Raw genomic sequence first — 19,158 nt, forward strand, 5'->3', positions numbered from 1 at the left:
ATTAACAATGGATTCACTTAAAAACACTGGCCAGAATAACACAGTGCCTTATACATCTGTACTTGCGAATTAAAAAAAAAGAGATAGAAAATAAATCCCAAATTCATGTTAGCATAATGTACATCCCAAAAAAAATGGTTACAATTAGACACATTTCGTCCTGCAGGGATATTGTAATGTTTTCACTTGTTTAAATCAGACAAAATGTGACCCCGGAGGTCAAAGGTTGCCATACATCAACAAGTGACAAAGTGCTTTAGACATGTGAAGTAAGTAAGTAAGTAAATGGCAACGTTACGTGGAAAGTAGTCACGTCTGTTCTGTCCAATCCCAAAGGAGCAGAAAAAGTATCCCGTCGTTTTTGACGGAAAAGATTGTGCATACATCGACGGGACATAAATTGTCAGAACATCACATCGGGAGTGTGTTACAATAATTATGTCATTTTCCCTAAAAAGAGGGAACATAATTAGCGTTTTGATATAAAACTGGACTTTTTTTGTGCAGTATTGGAGTGTCCATTTTGAAAAATCCTAATCCCAAAAGTACCCCCTTCGTTCTTCTTCCACAAAAATGGAAAAAAAAATCAACAAAAATCCAACTTTAACATTGACAAGTGTATCAAAACCAAGCATTTAGAGCCTCAATTGTAATGAAACAATACATTTTCTCCACTCCCCAAAAAACTAGCTTTGTGGTATGATAAAACATACAAATATAACATTTCATGATTACTTTACATAATATACAACCCAACTAATAATGTGGTAAGCAGCATTGAAAGTTCAACAAGGAACCATTAGTATCTGAAATATTGTCTTATGGCAATGCTTGTAAGTTGACTCAACATGCAGACAAAACATAGACTCCACCAAATAAGGGAATCCACCATTTTTTTTGTACAATTTGGCTCTCCCAGTATGCGGCCAATTGTGCCAGTGGTCCCTCAGGTTAACCCTTTCTTGACCAGAACTCATTTAACTCACCCTAAGTCCCTTTTTTCAAGGGTTAAGTGTCTCTTTTTCGAAATCACATTCGTTGAAAAGAGATGTAGAAGCAGGTATTTTTAGCCCCCATCCACACATATATATGCCTCTATTTTTTTGTAAATATTTTTGCAGATGTTCACTATAAAAGGCACCAATGCGAGATGATCAACCAAGTGAAGAAAAGTGGAAAAACAAATCCTCAGCTGCAGATTTTCCGGTCCAAACTTTGAAGTTGGATATTAAGGCCTCTATTTATAAGTTCTTTTCACAAGGCAACCTGTTGAAAACAAAAAAAAATATGTATAAAGTGTGAAGAAATGTTATAAAGATGGAAAAAAAATAAAAATAACTGACCTGATCTTAGCTTTCACTCTCATATTGACTCAAACGCTTCTTAGATTTCAGTTCTTTCAACCATTGAGGGGATTCTTCCTCACTAATAAGAACCAATAAACCAATAAAAGTGAAGAAATATGTGGAGAAAATAAATTTTCAATGTTGTTAAGGCTTACCCATTTTCCACCGCACCAGCAGGGGGAAGCACTCGAGCAGCTCGGGGAAGAAACGGCGATTTTGGGGATCGAGAGGAAAGAGATGGAGACGCCAAGCCGGTTGGATTGTCGGAGTCGCTCATCTTCTTTAACTGGATCTAGAAATTAGAGTAAAATTAGATCAGATGAGGCTGATGGTTAGCATTTTCGGCGACGTATTGACCTTTATAGCTTGTGAGTCTACGCCGGGGAACAAGGCGATTCTTTGTGGTTGAGAAGGAAAAATGGCGGCAGCGGGTTGCTCCTCGGGATCCACTTGATCTGTATTGCGCTCCGGCTTTTCCTCTGTTGGGGAAAAGCCACGTCAGATGATTTGTGAGTGGAATTTGGCAGTAGGAAAAGGCAGGTAGAATTAGTATGAATAGTAGATGTAGTATTTAGTGTCATAAGGAATATGTTGAGACGCGGTGGTATGATTGTGTTTATGTTCTATGTGGTTTTTATGGAAAGACAAACCTGTGGAGTCTCGGTAAAGCCAGTCATCGGATGTGGTCGCTCCTTCCCCGGCTTGGTTTGAGTTTTGACGGGCAGCTCTGGAGGGACGTGTCCTGGGGGCGCGTTTCTTGCCAAGTTGGACTCTGGAGCGTAGGACAGCGGTGTCCAGAAGAATGGTTGGAGCCTTGGCCATGTAAAAGTAAAGGAAATAGATTAGAGCAAAGGGTGTCAGACTCGGGTTGGTTCGCGGGACGCTTTAACGTCAACTTGATTTCACGTGGGCTGGACCATTTTAGATATAATATTTAGATTTTTTTTTTAATAAATGGATTATAAGAACTGGATTAGAAGCCCTGAATATTCAGTTTTTTATATATCTAAAACAATGTTTATTTTAGCTTTTTTATATATATATTTTTAGATTTTACAAAATTATTTTTGAACTAAAAACAGAAAAAAATGATTAAAAAAATACAATTATTGATTAAAAAGGATGAAAATCAGGAAATATAATATACATATACTCTTCATTTGAATTTGATCCTAAAACAGAAAGTCGGCACTCATGATTAACTTTCCCGGGCCGCACAAAATGATGCGGCGAGCCAGATTTGGCCCCCGTGCCACCACTTTGACATCAGTGACTTAGGTTATTGGCTGCCATTTAAAATGATGGGCGTCCAATTCATTTAAACTACAAATACTAGTTGTGGAAGCTCATCTTTCAGTGCTGGCAACCTTTCCAAGTCAAAATGGATTGGACAGCGAGCACAGTCAATGGCAACCAATGAGCAATCTATAAAGGTTTAAGGCACATTGGCAGAGGATGCTTACATCGGGAAACAAGAGCGGCTGCTTCTCCGGTTTAGGGGGTGGTTGCGGCGGGCCGTCCAAGCTGTCGGGTTCACTTTGCGGGTGGGACGGAGTTGCGTTTCTCGGTGAAGGACTGAGGTTGCTTTCTGAGCTGGGAGTGGCTGGAGTTAGACTACAAAACGAGGAGAAAAAAAAACAATAAGCATGAGCCGGACCACCTCACTCTATTATAAATAATAATAATTCATAATGTTTATGGCCACAAGAGGTCAGTAATGGTCACTGGCAGCAAACTTGACTGTATCAAACCAAATTGGCAGGTTCTTAAGCTTTAAATAAAAATAAGAATGCCCTTTTGTTTTTGAAAGAACATTAAATGACTAGTAAATTTTACATAATTCATTTTTTTCTAAATTTAACTTCTACATTTTAATCCCAATTCAGTACAAGGACATCAACTGTCCAATGTGCTACTTTGTTTCCAATAATATCCCAAATTGAAAATGAGTACAATGTTTTGTTTTGACACATTCTAAACAAAATGCTTCTAAATTTCCATGACTAATTCTAGTTTTGAGTTATACATGTGTGGCCAAAATAACTACATTCTTCCATTAGCGCACAAAGTTGTTTTGACTTGCCTGAGCTTGTGGATTTTCATTCATGTACAATATTCTTCTTACACCCTGACTTTTAACACACCCACTACGTTTAAGATGGCAATATACAAGGCTAACATGACACTGTTAGCCTGATTGTGATTTTTTAAATTCTTTTGTGCCTTGTATCACATCATATATTGACCAAAATAGGTTTAAAAAATATTTTTTATGAGAAAAATGCAGTTGTGTGTGTTGTTTACCTATCATCTGTGCGCAGTCCTGTGTCCCAAGTCCCGTACTGACTATCTATTTCGCCCACTGGGGTGATAGACTCCTTCCTATCATTTTCACCGTTGACATCTTGCTTCGGTTGCTCCTGCAGTCAAGAAAAAGAGAAAAATGTGAATAAAAAATCCCTCAAAATATTTAAAGCTAGTAAGTGTATGTTAAAACAAAAAAAATACAACATCCTTATCAAAATTGGCTGGCATAAGCTCCAGCACCCCTCGCGGCCCTTGCAAGCATAAGCAATAAAAATTGTTTGGTGGAAAAAAATGATTGTTTGGTGGAAAAAAATGATTTTTTTGGGGAAAAAAAAGTTTTTTGGGCGGAAAAATATGTTTTTTTTGGCGGAAAAAATGTTTTTTTTGGCGGAAAAAAATGTTTTTTTTGGCGTAAAAAAATGTTTTTTTGGCGGAAAAAAATGTTTTTTTGGCGGAAAAAAAGATTTTGTGACGGAAAAAAAGATTTTTTGGCGGAAAAAAAGATTTTTTGGCGGAAAAAAATATTTTTGGGCGGAAAAAATGTTTTTTTGGCAGAAAAAAAATGATTTTTTTTGGGACGGAAAAAAATGAAAAAAGAAAAATCAGCGCGGGAAAGATAAGGAAAAGCAAAAATTGTGATTTATGGAAACAGAAGCAGAGACAAAGATAAAGACATGTGAATTTGTCGTCTAGTCAACCATGCTTCTTTTAATGAGGCCGCCACAGAGGACATTTTGTCTCAAAACCACGCAGAGCCAACAGAGGCGTGTCTGCGCATGAACTGATAAACCTGCCCTATATAGGAAAAATACAAAAGGAAATCCTTCTGCCCGAGGGCAGGCCGTCCGGCCAGCCGTCCGGATAGGGAAGAAACGTGATACACCTGCCTCTGGAATTACCAACCTACGTATACTATTCCGGCAAAGACGGAGGAGTGACTTTACAGAATGTCCTGAAAGGGACAAAATACAGACAAGGAGAATAGGGGTTGGAAACAGAGTGTCATGTCAGTGATTGGCCGGAGACGAGTAATAATAATTACAAAGTTGAATGAAAAAGTACTTAGAATGTGGGGCTCACAGTTCCGGGGTCGAGGGTTCGATCCCAGGTGGGTCCTCGAATTTGCATATTCTGCCCCGGGCTTGCGTGGGTTTTCTCAGGGTGTCCCGGTATCCTCCCACGTCCCCAAACAAAAACTCTAAAATTGTCCTTAAGTACAAGGAAATGCTTGTTTGTCTACTGCGATTGGCTGATCACAAATTCAGGGTCTCCCCTGTGGGCTGAAGTCAGATGGGATAGGCTCCAGCACCCCCCGCAACCCCAAAAAACTCTAAATCGTCCCTATGTATAAGTGAATGCTTGTTTCTCTACTCCGATTGGCTAATCACCAATTCAGTGTGCTCCCTGTGGGCTGAAGTCAGCTGGGATAGGCTCCGGCACCCCCCGCGACCCAAAACAAATTCTAAATCGTCCCTAGGTACAAGTAAATTCTTGTTTGTCTACTGTGATTGGCTGATCACCAATTCAGAGTGTGCCTTGTGAGCTGAAGTCATCTGAGATTGGCTCCAGCACCCCCGCGACCCCTTGTAAGGATAAGCGGTTCAGAAAATGCAGGAATATACCAAAGTTGACCTTAAACTGAGGTCCATTTAAACCAGCGTGGTCAAAATTTGAGATGATTGTACTAAAGCTGAAATTTACAGTAAGACACATGAAGAGGCAACTTTACATGTGAAGTATATGGTGTCATGCTTCAGGAGTGAGTCAAGAGGCCCAGTATGGGGGGGGGGGGGGGGGGGGGGTTTGGGGGGCATCATTGCAAGTGCACCACGTAATTGCTATACTACTCGGTTCCAGATGGAGACTTTGGTGGTGTTATGTCATCCCTCCTATCCTCCCCAGCCAGCCTTTCTTCCACTGCTATCAATGTTGTCAAATAGCCAAAGAAAATCTGGATTGTACGCCTTGTTGATGATAAAAATTCCTGTCTTACACGTAAGTCTGAATCACTACAATGGCACACCCAGAACACAGGATGCATAAGAATTCTCAATTCTTTTTACTGAAAAGGTTTCATCACCATTAAACTGCATTTAGAAGGTATTTGCATTAGATAGTTATTACTTTTTGGTGGTATTACATGTATGTTCTGTTCAGGTTAAAGTTTTGTGAGGTGTATTGGTATCAATAAAGTTTTTTCAATTTTTTTCAATTTTTTTTAACCATGAAGATTGGAATTTTTTTTACCCGAATTTCATTGTTTGTCTACTAAGACATATTTCTAAAAAAGTACTTTAGGGATAGATGACAAAAAAACACTTTTTTAAGTGCTATATCAAGTTTTTTGTTCATTTAAATATACTTTTGACAAAGGTGAACAAGGATAAACAAAGTAAAAGAATGTTAAGCCCTGACTTGCCTTAAGAATTTAACATAGAAATCGTTGAAGAAAAGCGACTTAAAAGATTATTTACATTACTTGCAGTCTGAGGTGTAGTTTTATTTTTTGCATGAAATTTTTGTTAATTTATCTTGGTGCGATTCGCCTCACACATTTGACACAAATTTGCAATAAATGTACTACTTTTGCGCTCCGGCCTGTCCTTCAACTACGAGTGTATTAAGGAATGATATTTTAAAAACAACACAATTTTTCAGAACTAAGTATCAAAAAGTAACAACACTAGGATAAAATCCCAATCTGTACTCTTACTCTTTAGTTAAAAAAATCATAATGTTTTGTCTTTAATGATTTTGGTGGCAAAATAAATTCAAAATATGCTCTATTTCTAGTACTTTTCCATTTCCTATGTAAGATAATGAGTCGAAAATCTGCAAAAAACACTATAAAATCAGTAAAAAAAGGGATGTGGAACTACTATGTTAGTTTTTTATACACACTCCCGTTTCTCTATATTGTAAAAAATACTTCAAAACAAGTACTACAAAGGCCAGTCTCCAGAGACAATAATACTATCTTTTTCAAACTAAAAGATGCATGTTGATTTCAAACAAAAAGTAGATAAGGGAAAACATGGCTTATCTTTAGCAGTTATGAGTCATCAAAGATTGTACAGCAAACAGGTGTTACCTAAAGATAGGAGTGAGTCTTCTTGCTGCGATGTATCTCCATACATGGCTTTCTAAATCTGGCGCAAGGCTACAATCGCTCAGATTGACCAGAAATACCTTTTACGGACTAAAAGGATTAGTTCGACCTTTTGGTTATTATCGTTAAGAGGACTGAAAATGTTGAGGTGAGGTATTGGAGCTTCCATTCTTTTGGAATATTTTCACTATGATTTGAGGCTCGAACATGCCTGAACAAGAGACTACACCTAACAATTCCCACAAAAAAATAACTGTTGCAACTAAATGTTTTGATAATAACAATCAATACCAATTAAAACCTCTTCACCAATCATCTTACTGGCTGTTAGACAAAATGTGTGTGCGTGTGCGATTGTATGTGATTGTGTGTGTGATTGTGTGTGTGTGTGTGATTGTGTGTGTGATTGTGTGTGTGTGATTGTGAGTGTGTGTGTGTGATTGTGTGTGTGTGATTGTGTGTGTGTGATTGTGTGTGTGTGATTGTGTGTGTGTGATTGTAAGTGTGTGATTGTAAGTGTGTGATTGTGTGTGTGTTATTGTGTGTGTGTGTTATTGTGTGTGTGTGTGTGTGTGTGATTGTGTGTATGTGTGATTGTGTGTGTGTCATTATTTTATCTTCAACCAACACAAGGGACTAAAGATGGAAAGAAATTAGCCCTTGGCTACAATCTTACATATTTACATAAATAAGTTCATTAATATGAGCTGTCCCTTATTAAATAAATCAAATTAATAAATTTGAAAATGAAAATCAAAGGGAAACTAATAAATTGCCGGGTCCAACACTGATTAAAATGTTGAGGTACATCTCACCAATAAAACTGTGCCTAGTTTTACTATCAATATCAATAAAACCGCACCTAGTTTTACTATCAATATCAATAAAACTGCACATAGTTTAACTATCAATATCAACAAAGGTCAAAAATAGGAGGAAGAATAATAGCCTATGGATGGCAATACGAGCTCTGCATAAAGAAAACATTACAAGAACATTTTTTGTTCAAACCAACCAAGCTTTCAGGATGCTCTCTTACAGAAGTGGGGGTGTTGGGCGCGGTACGCCTGCGTAAGGACAGACGTTGCTGGCTACGCAGCGAGAACCTGCGGATGGACTCCCTGCTGCGGGAAGCTAGCGATCGCAAGGAGCTCGTTCGGTTGAACTGTTCACTGCCGCTGACCTCTCCATCTTCTCTCTCCGCGGAAAAAAAGCTGAGCGCCCCGTGAAAAGAGCGGCGTACATTTCCTACCCATCCTGACACTTGAGAGTGCGCCACTGACAGCTTGTCCCCTAGGTACTCCATCAAGGTCCAATCAGCGGGGACAAAAAGGGGACGGGATTTCTCATGTGGTCCTGCGTAGCAGTGATGTTTAGAGGCTAATGCACTGACTGTAAAATGGGTAATTTCCTCTTTGGTTTCAGTTCATAACGTCTTCCCGAAAGTGCAGTCCTAGAGGAGCCACAAGGGCTACGTTTCAGCTCATCGCTGTCAAGTCTCTGGGCTTGCAGCCAGTAAAATATAACATTCCTAATGTCTATTTTGATGCAGGCAAAGTCTTCTGGCTATGTTATTCTCGTAAAGCCAACACCTGGACATGTAAATATGATGTAATGCTGCTTTATAGCTAGAGTACTTTTAGCTACTGCGTAGCTGAAGACATTTCTGTTTACCAACAAGCTATGTCATGGTTCTATGGCTCCAAAGTAAGAATCAATCACTTATGGGATACTTAACTATTCTCATGATAAGCTGACAAAGTCAGAAATCCTGAAAATAATTCGATTTTTTTACAGGATCTCTCCAAATGAGTCATTGTATGCTCATCTGTCAGAATTCCAGACTCAATTAGACCTGAAAAGACTCTTCGCCAAGGAATCCAAGATTCAAAATGTCCAAAAATCCATTACGATTTACTTCTCTCTTCCTCTCCCAATAAAAAAGGAGAAAAGGTACATGGCAAATAGTTACGAAATGAACTCTCCTCTAGTCCTTTTGAATTCCACCCTAAAAACCCACAAAGAAATCACTATCCAAAACAGGGAACACAGTCGGAAAGTTAAATCCAAAGTTCAGTTCTTTTCAATCTGCAGGTAGAGACAGGTAAGAGAAAATGAGTCAGCAGTATGCCTTTCTGTATTCAGGACGTTAGAGCTCACTGTCAAGGAGAAACTGGTGGAGAGAGGGAGTCTGGAAGCAGTGGAAGAGAGAGAGAGAGAGCAAGAATGGGAGGTCCCTGATTTCAAACGCAAGGGAGTGGGAAGGGTAACGTATGGTCTGCGGTGTTGTTGCTCAGCCCGGTTTTGATTGCAGGGCAGGGCAAGACAAGTGTCTTTCCCACAAAAGAAGGACTACGCAAAAAAATGTATACAAAGTGGGGGAATGAAGAAACTTTGTGAAAGGTGAACAATAAACAGAAACAAAATTGCTTCCTACATACAAAAGAGTGTTGTATGAGATTATATTAGTTGGTTCATAGTAGGGGTGGGCAAACTTTTCAGCCCGGGGGCCATATTGACTTTAAAAATGCGACAGATGGGGGCGGGGTCAGCACAAGATAGGATACAAAAAGTGCATCCGTTAACAGTACAAATGAAACATAAACAGAATAAAAAGGACTAAAGTATTAACATACTCATCACTCATCATTAAAGTAAAAAGTATAAAGTACAAAGTAAAAAGGAATGTATTAAGAAATATTAAAATGTCATTTAAAAAAATAGAGGGGCTGTAAAACACGAAAGACAAAGTAGTTTGCCCATGTCTGGCCTATAGTGTTTTCTTAAAAAGAATCATGAAACTTTTACACAATTCATGTAATATGGTGTTGTGCATTATTCCACCCCATAGCAAATATAGTCCCAAAAAATGATTCAAACGATTCATATGAACTGAAAGAGAGAAGCAAAATTGCTGCATCTTGTGAGGATAAGCAGTAAGAACCATGAATGAAATTTGTCAAAATACGCCCTCTACAGGAAATATTTGTAACCTACAAGAAGTTGCATATTGCAGGAAAGCAGCAGAGTAATCAATCACAGTTTTAAAAAAATGTCTAGAAGTCAGCATTAAAACCACAATTGCATTTTGTTAGAAAATATGAGAAAACATGTTGTGACATTGTAAGAACAAAAAATGCTACTCTACTGAAAACACCAACTATCTGACCAATAGAGACTCATCGATTCCCCTCCTCGGATGATGTCATCCGGCGCACGGCGACAGCCAAGCCAATAACCACAAACAAAGCACATGTAGCCTAGAGACATAAACGGGACTTTTTCTGTATAAGCAAAGAAGAAAATCTTTTCAGTCGTTTAGTGGCACTTACCCAGGAATAGCGCGGACTCAAGCAACATGACCACAAGTACAAGTTGTACAACAAGGCTCTCAGCCCAGTGCCCATCTCTGCTCTGCCCACGCTCACTCATTCACTAGCTTCCCTTGGACTAATGCTATGATGTCAGCAGACCACCATGACCTCATCTGAATTTCTTGGAAGGAACCTCCTATTTCTCCTAATTGGATATTCTTCAACACAACATACTATATACATAATAGTCATCTGTTGTTCAATATCTGTCCAAATCTAATTCACTAGACTGCCTGTCTGGTAAAAGAAGAACAAAGGAGTATTTTTTAAAAAATGAGAAATTGAGAACTACATAAAAATGTCACTGTTATTTAAATAGCAGGATGTTTACTAGTATAGGGAAATGAATGAATTAATTATAGAATGAATTAAATAATCGAGGGAAGACTATTGCGGAGGGCTGTTAACTGTTATTAGGGTTGGGAAAATCATTCCGAAAAATGCTGTATACTTACATTTTATTTCAGGTTAAATTACAGTTGTAATAACCCTAACCCCAACCCCCAACCCCCAACCCCCAACCCCAACCCCAACCCTAACCCTATCCCTATCTCTATCTCTATCTCTATCTCTATCTCTATCTCTATCTCTATCTCTATCTCTATCTCTATCTCTATCTCTATCTCTATCTCTATCTCTATCTCTATCTCTATCTCTATCTCTATCTCTATCTCTATCTCTATCCCTATCTCTATCTCTATCCCTAACCTTAACCTTACCCCTAACCTTAACCCTGATTCAGTTCATATTGATTGCAAACACTTTGTCCTTAGAAGCTTATGATTCACATTTGTTTCCTGCAATAAAAGTATCTGAAATCCCACTTACCCAATTTTGTCCGTTTTGTTCTCTGTGGGCACTGCGACTCCGTATTCTGGAAAGATTTTTCTCCAGAGCTAAACCAGATGGGGCTGATCGGCGGGACATACTGCGAGAGCGCATCCTGTTCATTTCCTTGTAAGAAAAAGAGACCATGGAGAATTTAAGGCACAGACAGATCATCAACTTCCACCTACCTACCCTGTCCAGCATCTAAAAATCTCAGTGCCTTAGAAGGGTTGAGAGCATCATAAAAGACAATACGCATCCCGGCTTCCACCACTTCAACGTGCTGCCTTCTGGAAGGCTCTACAGAGCCATAACAGCCAAGACAAACAGACTCAAAGACAGTTTCTTCCCAAAGGTTGTCATCATACTCAACTCGAGTTCTACACTTAGCACCTAATCATGATTTATTACAAGAGACCTACCTTTCTTTTTTTGGACAAACAAACAATAGTATTGTAAAGTTAAAATATAGCAAGGCAATGACATCATAACCTGTTGACTCCCAGTACAAAACTTTTAAGATAACAGCAAGATTATCTCAAGGATTTTACAGTAAAATTTACAGTAAAATTTACCTTGGATCCCTGGGATCTTCTGTGCTTCCAGACTTCTTCTTGGTCATCTGGGGATTTGAATTCCCTGGGCAACCAGACCTGGTCTTGCCTGTGGCGATACTGGCTATGCACAGCTGAAGAATGTTCCTCCAGCCTTAGGGGCAACTGTTCTGGACTCATTTTCATTGTCTGTTTCCTAGGCTCGTGAGGGGTTTTGTTGTAAGACTGTGGATCCAATTCTGTACTTGTAAAGTTGGCTGAAGGCTGTGGGGGTACCTTCCACGTAATGTCTCTTTCAGGTGAAAGCCGTGATATACGTGTACCAATGGGAGAGTTTATTTCCTGAATACCAGACACAGATAGTAAATCTTGATTTGAGGAGTGCTGTGATTGAGATCTGAAAGAGTCCACATCAAGAATGGAAGATCTATAACGCTCGTCAGTTCTCGGAGATGGTTCTTTCCATCTTAGCGATGGGGAAACTTGCTGAGAAGTTGCAGCTCGGAGAAGAGAGTCTACATCCACTACTTTGGGCCGCAGAGTAGACTGATCTATCGCCGTCTTCTCCTGTTCGTCCTTCCTCTGTTTTTCCTTGAGTCGAAGTCTTTCAGCTTCTTGATGTCTTGCAATCTGTCTCATTCGATCTGCCTCGGCCTTTTCCATCTTCTCTTCTTCTGCCTCCCAATTGAGTCTTTCGTTTTGCGAGACCTGATGTCTTAACCTCTGAGTTTTTCTCTCGGCGTGGACTTGTCTCTCCCTCGATTTGTCCACTTCTTTTAGACTTTGCCTCTCCTGTTCCTCAATCCTCTTATTCCTTTGCATTTCCAAAAGACGAGTCTCTTTATCTAACTCAGTCTGCCTGGCTTCATCTTTCTGTCTTTGTCTTTCCCAGTTACGTTGTCTCTCTTGTTCCATTTCTTGCTGTTGGTGAAATCCACGAAGTCTTTCCTGTTCCTTCAACCTCATCTCTTCCTGATGCAAGGCAAGTTCTCGTTGCCTCTGTAATTCTTGCTCCTTCTGCCTCTGGTGTTGTTCCTCCCTCTCCAGTTCTCGCTGTCTTTCCATTTCTAGTTCCCTCTGGCGAAGGCGCTCCAGTTCTTGACGTCGAACCCTTTCCTGTTCTTCTTGCTGCCGCTGAAGTTCTCGACGTCTCTCCATTTCCTGCTCCCTCAGTCTGGCTTTTTCTTGCTGCCGCTCCAGTTCTCGGAGTCTTTCAGTTTCTAGTTCTCTTTGCTGCCTCTCCAGATCGCGCAATCGTTCCTTTTCCAGCTCCCGTATCCTCAACTGCTCCTGTTGCTGAAGTTCTCGCCGTCTTTCCAACTCCTTCTCCCTCAGCTTCATCTGCTCTTGCTGTCTCTCATATTCTTGCTGTTTCTCCTTCTGTTCCTGCCTCTCAAGTTCTCGCAGTCTTTCCATTTCCAGCGCCTTCACTCTCAAGTGTTCTTGCTGTGCAAGTTCTCGCTGTCTCTCCAGTTCTTGCTCCCTTAGCCACATCAGTTCTCTTTGCCTTTCCATTTCTTGCTCCCTTTGCCTCAGTTCTTCCTGCTGCATTTCAATTTCCCGGCGTCTGGCGTTCTCCTGTTCTTTCTGCAGTTCAATTTCCCGCCTTCTCTGGATTTCCTCCTCTTTCAGTCTGGCCTGTTCTTTCTGAAGCTCAATTTCCCGCCTTCTCTGGATTTCCTGATCCTTCAGTCTTGCCTGTTCTTGCTGCATCAGTTTCATTTGCTGTCTTTCAACTTCTTGTCTCTCAATTTCTCTTTCCCTCGGCCTCAGGTGTTCTTGCTGCCTCTCAAGTTCTTGCATCCCATGTTCCGGTTCCCTCGGTCTCTCCGTGGGCTGTTCCCTCGGTCTCATCTGGTCCTGCCGCCTTCCAACTTCTCGCTGACGTTTTTCCACCTGCTCCGCAACTCTCGCCAGTTCTCTGTGCCTTTCAATTTCTTGCTGTCTCTCCATTTCACTTTGCCTTTCAAGTTCCTTCTGCCATTGGCTTTCCTTCTCGCTAAGTCGCCTCAATTCTTCCCTTTCCTGCTCCTTCAGCCTCATTTCTTCTTGCAACCTCACCATTTCCATTTCTCTAAATCTCATCAGTTCTTGCTGTCTCTCGAGTTCTTGCAGGCGCTCCCTTTCCTGCTCCCTCATCCTCATCTGTTGCAACTGATTTTCCATTTCTACCTCCCTTTTCCTCATCAGTTCTTGTTGCCTCTCCAGTTCTTGCTCTCTCTGCCTTTGCAGGTTTTGCTGTATCTCCATTTCTCTCTCCCTCTGCTTGTGCATTTCTTGCCGTCTCTGCTTCTCTAACGCTCTTTGCCTTGCTAGATCTTTTTGCTTCTCAACTTCCTGGATCTGAATCGCTCGTTCTTGCCGGTTTGTCTTTTCTTGCGCTTGTTTTTCTGTATCTTCTTGACCTTCAAATACAATTTCTTGCTGATTGGGGTTTTGAATTTCTTTCAGTTTTTGTTTCTCCCTTTCAAAAGCCTTCCTCCGTTCAAACTCTCTTTGCATCTCCCTTTCCTTCATCTGTGCAAACTGTAACATGGCTTGTTTCTCAATTTCCATTTGCCTTCGTTGGTCCTCATTAATAATTTTCAATTTGGCATTTTGTCTTTCATCATCAGTTCTTTGCTCTCCTTTAACCACTTCTGTCATTTTCTCTGCTGCCGGCTCTACCAGAGCCGAAACCACATGCCTGGCAGAAATATGACTTGTCCTCCTGACTTCCTCTTTTAGTTCCAACGATTTCTTCCCTGAAGTTTCATTTAACGACAGATTTCTCTTAACTGCAGCTACCTTACCTTGAGCATTTACCTGTCCAGAATCTATATCATCATAAGACACTACAGGGTATATAACATCACATCCAGTATCTGAAGAAGAAACTGACTCCTGTATTTGTCCGGTCAAAGCAAAATAAGTTGCCTTATGTTTTGACTTTTCATCCGTCTGCAGAGTTTTCATGCGTTTGGGAGCTCCAGCAATTTCCTCATGATCTGCTTCTCTCTGCCTGTCTTTATCTTTAATCAAATCCATTTCTTTTCCCCTTTGTGATGGCATTTGCGCACCATTATCCACATCCACGTCTTGTGGTATACCTATAAGAGGCCATTTTTGCAACGATCCTATTCGCAAGTATCGAGGCTGCTGCTCCATTGCCATCGCCGGAGTCGTTTCACCTTTTATTAAATCGGTTGTTTCCATCATTGGCTTATTCCCTTCTGAGCGTCTGGAACGTAAAGTCATGGCTTTATCTTCCCTCTGAGGAAGTGGAATGCTCTCACTCAGCGATCTTCTCCCGCCAAGAGTTTGGAATGTGTCCACAGCATGGTTCACCCTCTTAGGACTTGGAGATACAGGATCTTTATAAGTAGAGGTCAACAGAGGTCCTGCATCCTCTTTGCGTCTACCTCTAAACGATGGACTACTAAGATATTCGGGGCTATTGTTCATGTTGGATCTCTCCACATTATTATCGGGTAGTAAAGAGACAAGAACTGTCTCCAGTTCAACACCACTTTGATTGGTGGTAGTACTTGAAACCGGTTCTGCTTCTTCTAAATGTGAACTGCCCTGTTGGAGCTGATCTTGGAAATCCACAGCCATCTTGCCACTGTGGTCAGCTGCTTCAATCTAAAAAAAAATAAAGTGACGTTCAGACATGAGCTAGTGCGATAATTGGCTGTTTATAGTTTTATACTTCAATGTGTTTGTATCATGCCAGACCCAGACTATACGATTCTTTCAGTTGTTTTTTACACACTATGGCATCTGATGTTAGGGTTAGTTAGGGCTTTGGTAGGTTTGTTTGCTTTTTGCCTCTTGGGTTCCTCCAGGCTTCCCTTCCTTTTGTAAGCAGCTGCATCTACTTTGTAATCAAAATCTGGAAATCTCTTACCCTGCTTTGAGGATCTTGGGTGATCTGATGATCTGTAGAAGTCTCAAGGAGTGATGCTTTGACAAAGTCAGATGATGTCTCAGATGAAAACCTGAGAAAAGGACATTACACAATGAAAGACAAACAGGAGAATGGGCACATTACAGTATGTCAAAAGTAAACTTATACATTAGAGTATCTTACTTTTTAGTGAGATCACTGTGCAGCTGTCGAGGCTTCAACAAAGGTTTGAAAACTGGACTTTGTGTTGAAGTTGTTTCCACCGTTAGCTGTTTGATGAGCTGTTTGACATCCACCTGTGGTTCATTTTCAATCATTGTCTGCTCTGGAGAGAGAATATCTGTTTTTTGCTCAGAAGAAACTACCTCAAGCATGGAGGAGGAATCAAGTAGGAGATTAATTCGTGACTTAATGCTACCACCTCGTTGATCCTCTTTAGTCTCTTTTAGACTGATATTTTCTACAATACCATCGCTGTGCTCATCTGCACTCGATGGTTTGACCCTAAGAATATTATTAGAATGTTTTTCCTGTTGAGTATTTTGTTGAAGAGGTTTGACACTTTCTTTAACGTTGCTCTTGACTGTTTTCCGGTGTAATGACAGACCAATTGATTCAAATTTTGACGTAAGATCAGATGAAAGTGGGTTTCCTCCAACCAACCGCGGTACAGGACCTGGTATCTCTGGATCGGTAACAAAAACTGCAGAAACTGGTCTCGGCCTGGAACCACGAGGTTGTGGTCGGGGTGGTACAACTGTCACAGATTTATTTTCTTCATCCTCTTTGTCAATCTGATTAAGAAACCCTAATGACTTGGCTCTGGCAATGGATACTCCACCTTGAATAGGGGTCTTTTGGTTCTTAGGTTTCTGTCTTTCGGCCGGAAACGGTAGCGTGGATTTGTTGGTGTCGATAGCATCTAAAGGAGGGGCTGGTTTAAATGGATGGACAGTAGGTTTTACGGTTTGCCCAGTATTTACTTTAGCGGCTGTTCGAAAAGAAGTGGTGGCAGGACGACTGGAATTGGTTGACACGGGGGTTGGCTTAACAATGGCAACTGGTTGTTGTGGTTTTGGGTTGTTTGGAAGCTCTGGTTTGTAACCAGTGGTGTTTGTGGATTCGAGTTTGGGTGTGGTCTGTGGCTTTGGGGCAAGTATAGGCTTTATGGTGGTTTTTTCTACAGCAAAGGGTTTTGGAGTCAGCCGTGGCTTGGGAGCAGGGACAGGTTTCTTGGCTTCAGATGTGATATTATGGGACTCTGTGAGTGATGGACTTGAGTCAGTCAGGGGACTCAGGTGAAGCCGTCCTCCTGTCATTGTCCTCCCAACTTCACCACTTTGTACCTCCACCTGTGCAGCCATTTTCGTCAACAGCACCTATTAACACAAAAAATGTTCAGAATGGGGAAAACATTGCTAAAGCATCCAAATCTTACCAACATTATAGTTTCCATTAAAAAAAACTCACCAAAATATATAATTAAATCTCTTTTTATAAGGAAAAAATAACTCGTTTTTTTGGTGTTACTCATTTTTAAAGTGATTTTTTTTTGGTCAAATTAGAAATATTAAAGCCTCACAAATTTTTTTATATGGCCTTTATTGTGGACCTTATGTAAGAGAGTGTCATGAGTGAAAGTAGAGAAATATACTTTGTGTTTTTTTATTACATGTGGGCATAAATCACTACAGAGCAATAAAGCATGTAAAGACTAGTGCGAATAGTGGTTCATGACCTTCTACAATCTACATCGACAGCAATAAAAGGTTTTCTTTAATGTATAATCAATCAATAACTGTTTATAGCACAACTCTTAATAATTAATCAAAGAGGCACTTTTGATTTATGCCTTTAAATAGAAATTATATAATAAGGTGCAGCTGCAAAAAAAAAAAAAACACAAACAATTGGGCAGACTGTGGTCACGTTGATCAGTAGTACAACTGCAGTAACCCTAACCAGAGGTTGTAAGTTAGATTCTCTGCCCTCAGTTTTAATCATTCCAAATTTTAAAATCACTTGTGTTCAATTTTGCATGATGAAAAATAACTTTTAAGAAAATTGTTACTATTTTATACCAAACAGGCATAAGACAGAAAAGGGAATGTTGAGTGAAAAATCATATTCCAGAAAATTAGCCAATTCAATTATTTCAAATCCTCTAAATTCTTGATTAACATAAACAATCCTAGATAACAAGTGTTATTGTTATTTTCAAGTCTGTTTCTGTTTGACCTTCAAGAACATAGTACTTCTTTGTATTGGATAATGAACTGCACATGTTTCTGGGGGAAGACGTCAACATTAAATGTTGCTCTCCAGGGATATAAAAAATGGAATATTGCCAAAGTGAATTGAATAAATACATAAAGGCAATACTGTACCTGAGCAGATGTCAACCGTATGCTGTTGAATGCTGGTTTTTATCGACCAGTGACGTCATATCATACAAGAAGGTTGCACCCAGGCAGCCTAAAGGGAATTTCAGAAACCTCAAGATTTTATCTTTTTTAAGTACACAAACTTATTGCGCATTGTAAATCACGGCAAACCCGCTCGACTTTTAAATTCCACCACATTTTTATTAAATAATGCAAACACAACTATATTTACACTGACAGATTTGAGTAATAAATCACACACCCACACAGTCAAGTACACACCTATTTTTACTTCTAGGTTAAGCGTCATTATTTAAAAGTGATTTTTTATTAATTTAACAGTACTTGGAATTATTTTCAGGTTGTCAAACTTAGGTAATAACAATTAAAGTAAAGTGCTAATAGCGTAAAAGTCCTATTAATCTTAGTTTATAACACTTTCAACAAAATAGTCCCCACCCGTGAACTCCAACTGAAATATTAATACTTTTCTCAATTAAGAATATAAAAACGAGCATTAAGTGTTAAAAAAATAAAAGAAATAAATTAATTTAAAAAAAAAACTTCCTTCCTCGCTGCGCACCCGGAGCAGATTAACAAACCTGTGTTGGCCTGCTCCAAAATGAAGAACATTTAAAGAAACACGGACACGGTTCCAACATTTTAAAAAAGGACCATGTAAAAGTTTAAATAAAAAATGTTAAAGTTTAAAACACGGGGAAAAAAATACCAAGCAAGCGAAAGGTAATCCAACAATAGGCAACTAATCAAAATGGAAACACTGACTGAACCTGTCTTTCACTGTTTGATGGGAAGCACACGGAACTTACCTAACAAAGTCCATTCTTCATCTTTCTGTCCAAATATTTTCCCAATGGGCTACATTTTTGTAAAAAGCACCTTTCAAGAAGAAGAAATGTAAATGTAAACAATGGCTTTTTCGCTACTTAGCAAGTTGACTTTGCTAGCCACAAAAGCTGCTATCCTGTCTCAGGTTGCGGTGTTGTTGACAGGCGCGACTAGACAGCGCTACAGGATTCCGCTGGCTGCAGGGTGACATTACACGAACAAGTGTTTCCGGCTAGTTCCCAAAATAAAACCAGTACATATTAGACACAAACAGCAGCGACGCGTTTTGCCCATTAACTTTTCTTTTAAATTGAAGACGCAATCAAATGTCAAATAAATTACGGACATTTATTTCCTCTAACGTAATAATCCTATTATATTCAATGGATAATTTTGATGTCATCATGTTATCTCACCAACTCCAAATAAAAGAATTTTCTCAAATAATTTACAGGAATTTATCAAATACTATTCTGACATTCCCTCCCTATCTTATTGTTCTGTATTGAATTGATTGT

The 19,158-nt window shown here is 39.7% G+C and overlaps 1 protein-coding gene across 2 annotated transcripts; it reads right to left on the minus strand.

Moving 5' to 3' along the window:
• Positions 1-6: 6 nt before the first annotated feature.
• LOC144195280 (uncharacterized) lies at positions 7-18,830 on the minus strand. 2 transcript variants are annotated; one of them, XM_077714803.1, is made up of 13 exons: positions 18,622-18,830; positions 17,795-17,882; positions 15,591-16,786; positions 15,408-15,498; positions 11,540-15,142; positions 10,965-11,090; positions 3,651-3,766; positions 2,810-2,960; positions 1,997-2,159; positions 1,704-1,825; positions 1,502-1,638; positions 1,344-1,425; positions 7-1,266 (listed from the first exon to the last, which is right to left on the minus strand). In XM_077714803.1, exons 3-12 carry the CDS (start codon positions 16,769-16,771, stop codon positions 1,350-1,352), a joined length of 5,766 nt encoding a protein of 1,921 aa, XP_077570929.1. In that variant the 5' UTR covers positions 16,772-16,786; positions 17,795-17,882; positions 18,622-18,830; the 3' UTR covers positions 7-1,266; positions 1,344-1,349. The 2 variants fall into 2 exon arrangements, with proteins under 2 accessions (XP_077570929.1, XP_077570930.1); XM_077714804.1 differs by lacking the exon at positions 17,795-17,882.
• Positions 18,831-19,158: the final 328 nt, after the last annotated feature.

Source organism: Stigmatopora nigra, chromosome 4 (assembly GCF_051989575.1).
Source record: "Stigmatopora nigra isolate UIUO_SnigA chromosome 4, RoL_Snig_1.1, whole genome shotgun sequence".
Classification (NCBI taxonomy): Eukaryota; Metazoa; Chordata; class Actinopteri; order Syngnathiformes; family Syngnathidae; genus Stigmatopora; species Stigmatopora nigra.

Bases quoted from the DNA above. Each gene is read 5' to 3' on its own strand.
- LOC144195280 (XM_077714804.1), bottom strand. From the start codon at position 16,771: ATGGCTGCACAGGTGGAGGTACAAAGTGGTGAAGTTGGGAGGACAATG. The intron at 11,091-11,539 runs GTAAATTTTACT...TTTTCTTACAAG, and splicing joins GAAGATCCCAGGGATCCAAG to GAAATGAACAGGATGCGCTC. The intron at 1,639-1,703 runs GTCAATACGTCG...TCTAATTTCTAG, and splicing joins TAGACTCACAAGCTATAAAG to ATCCAGTTAAAGAAGATGAG.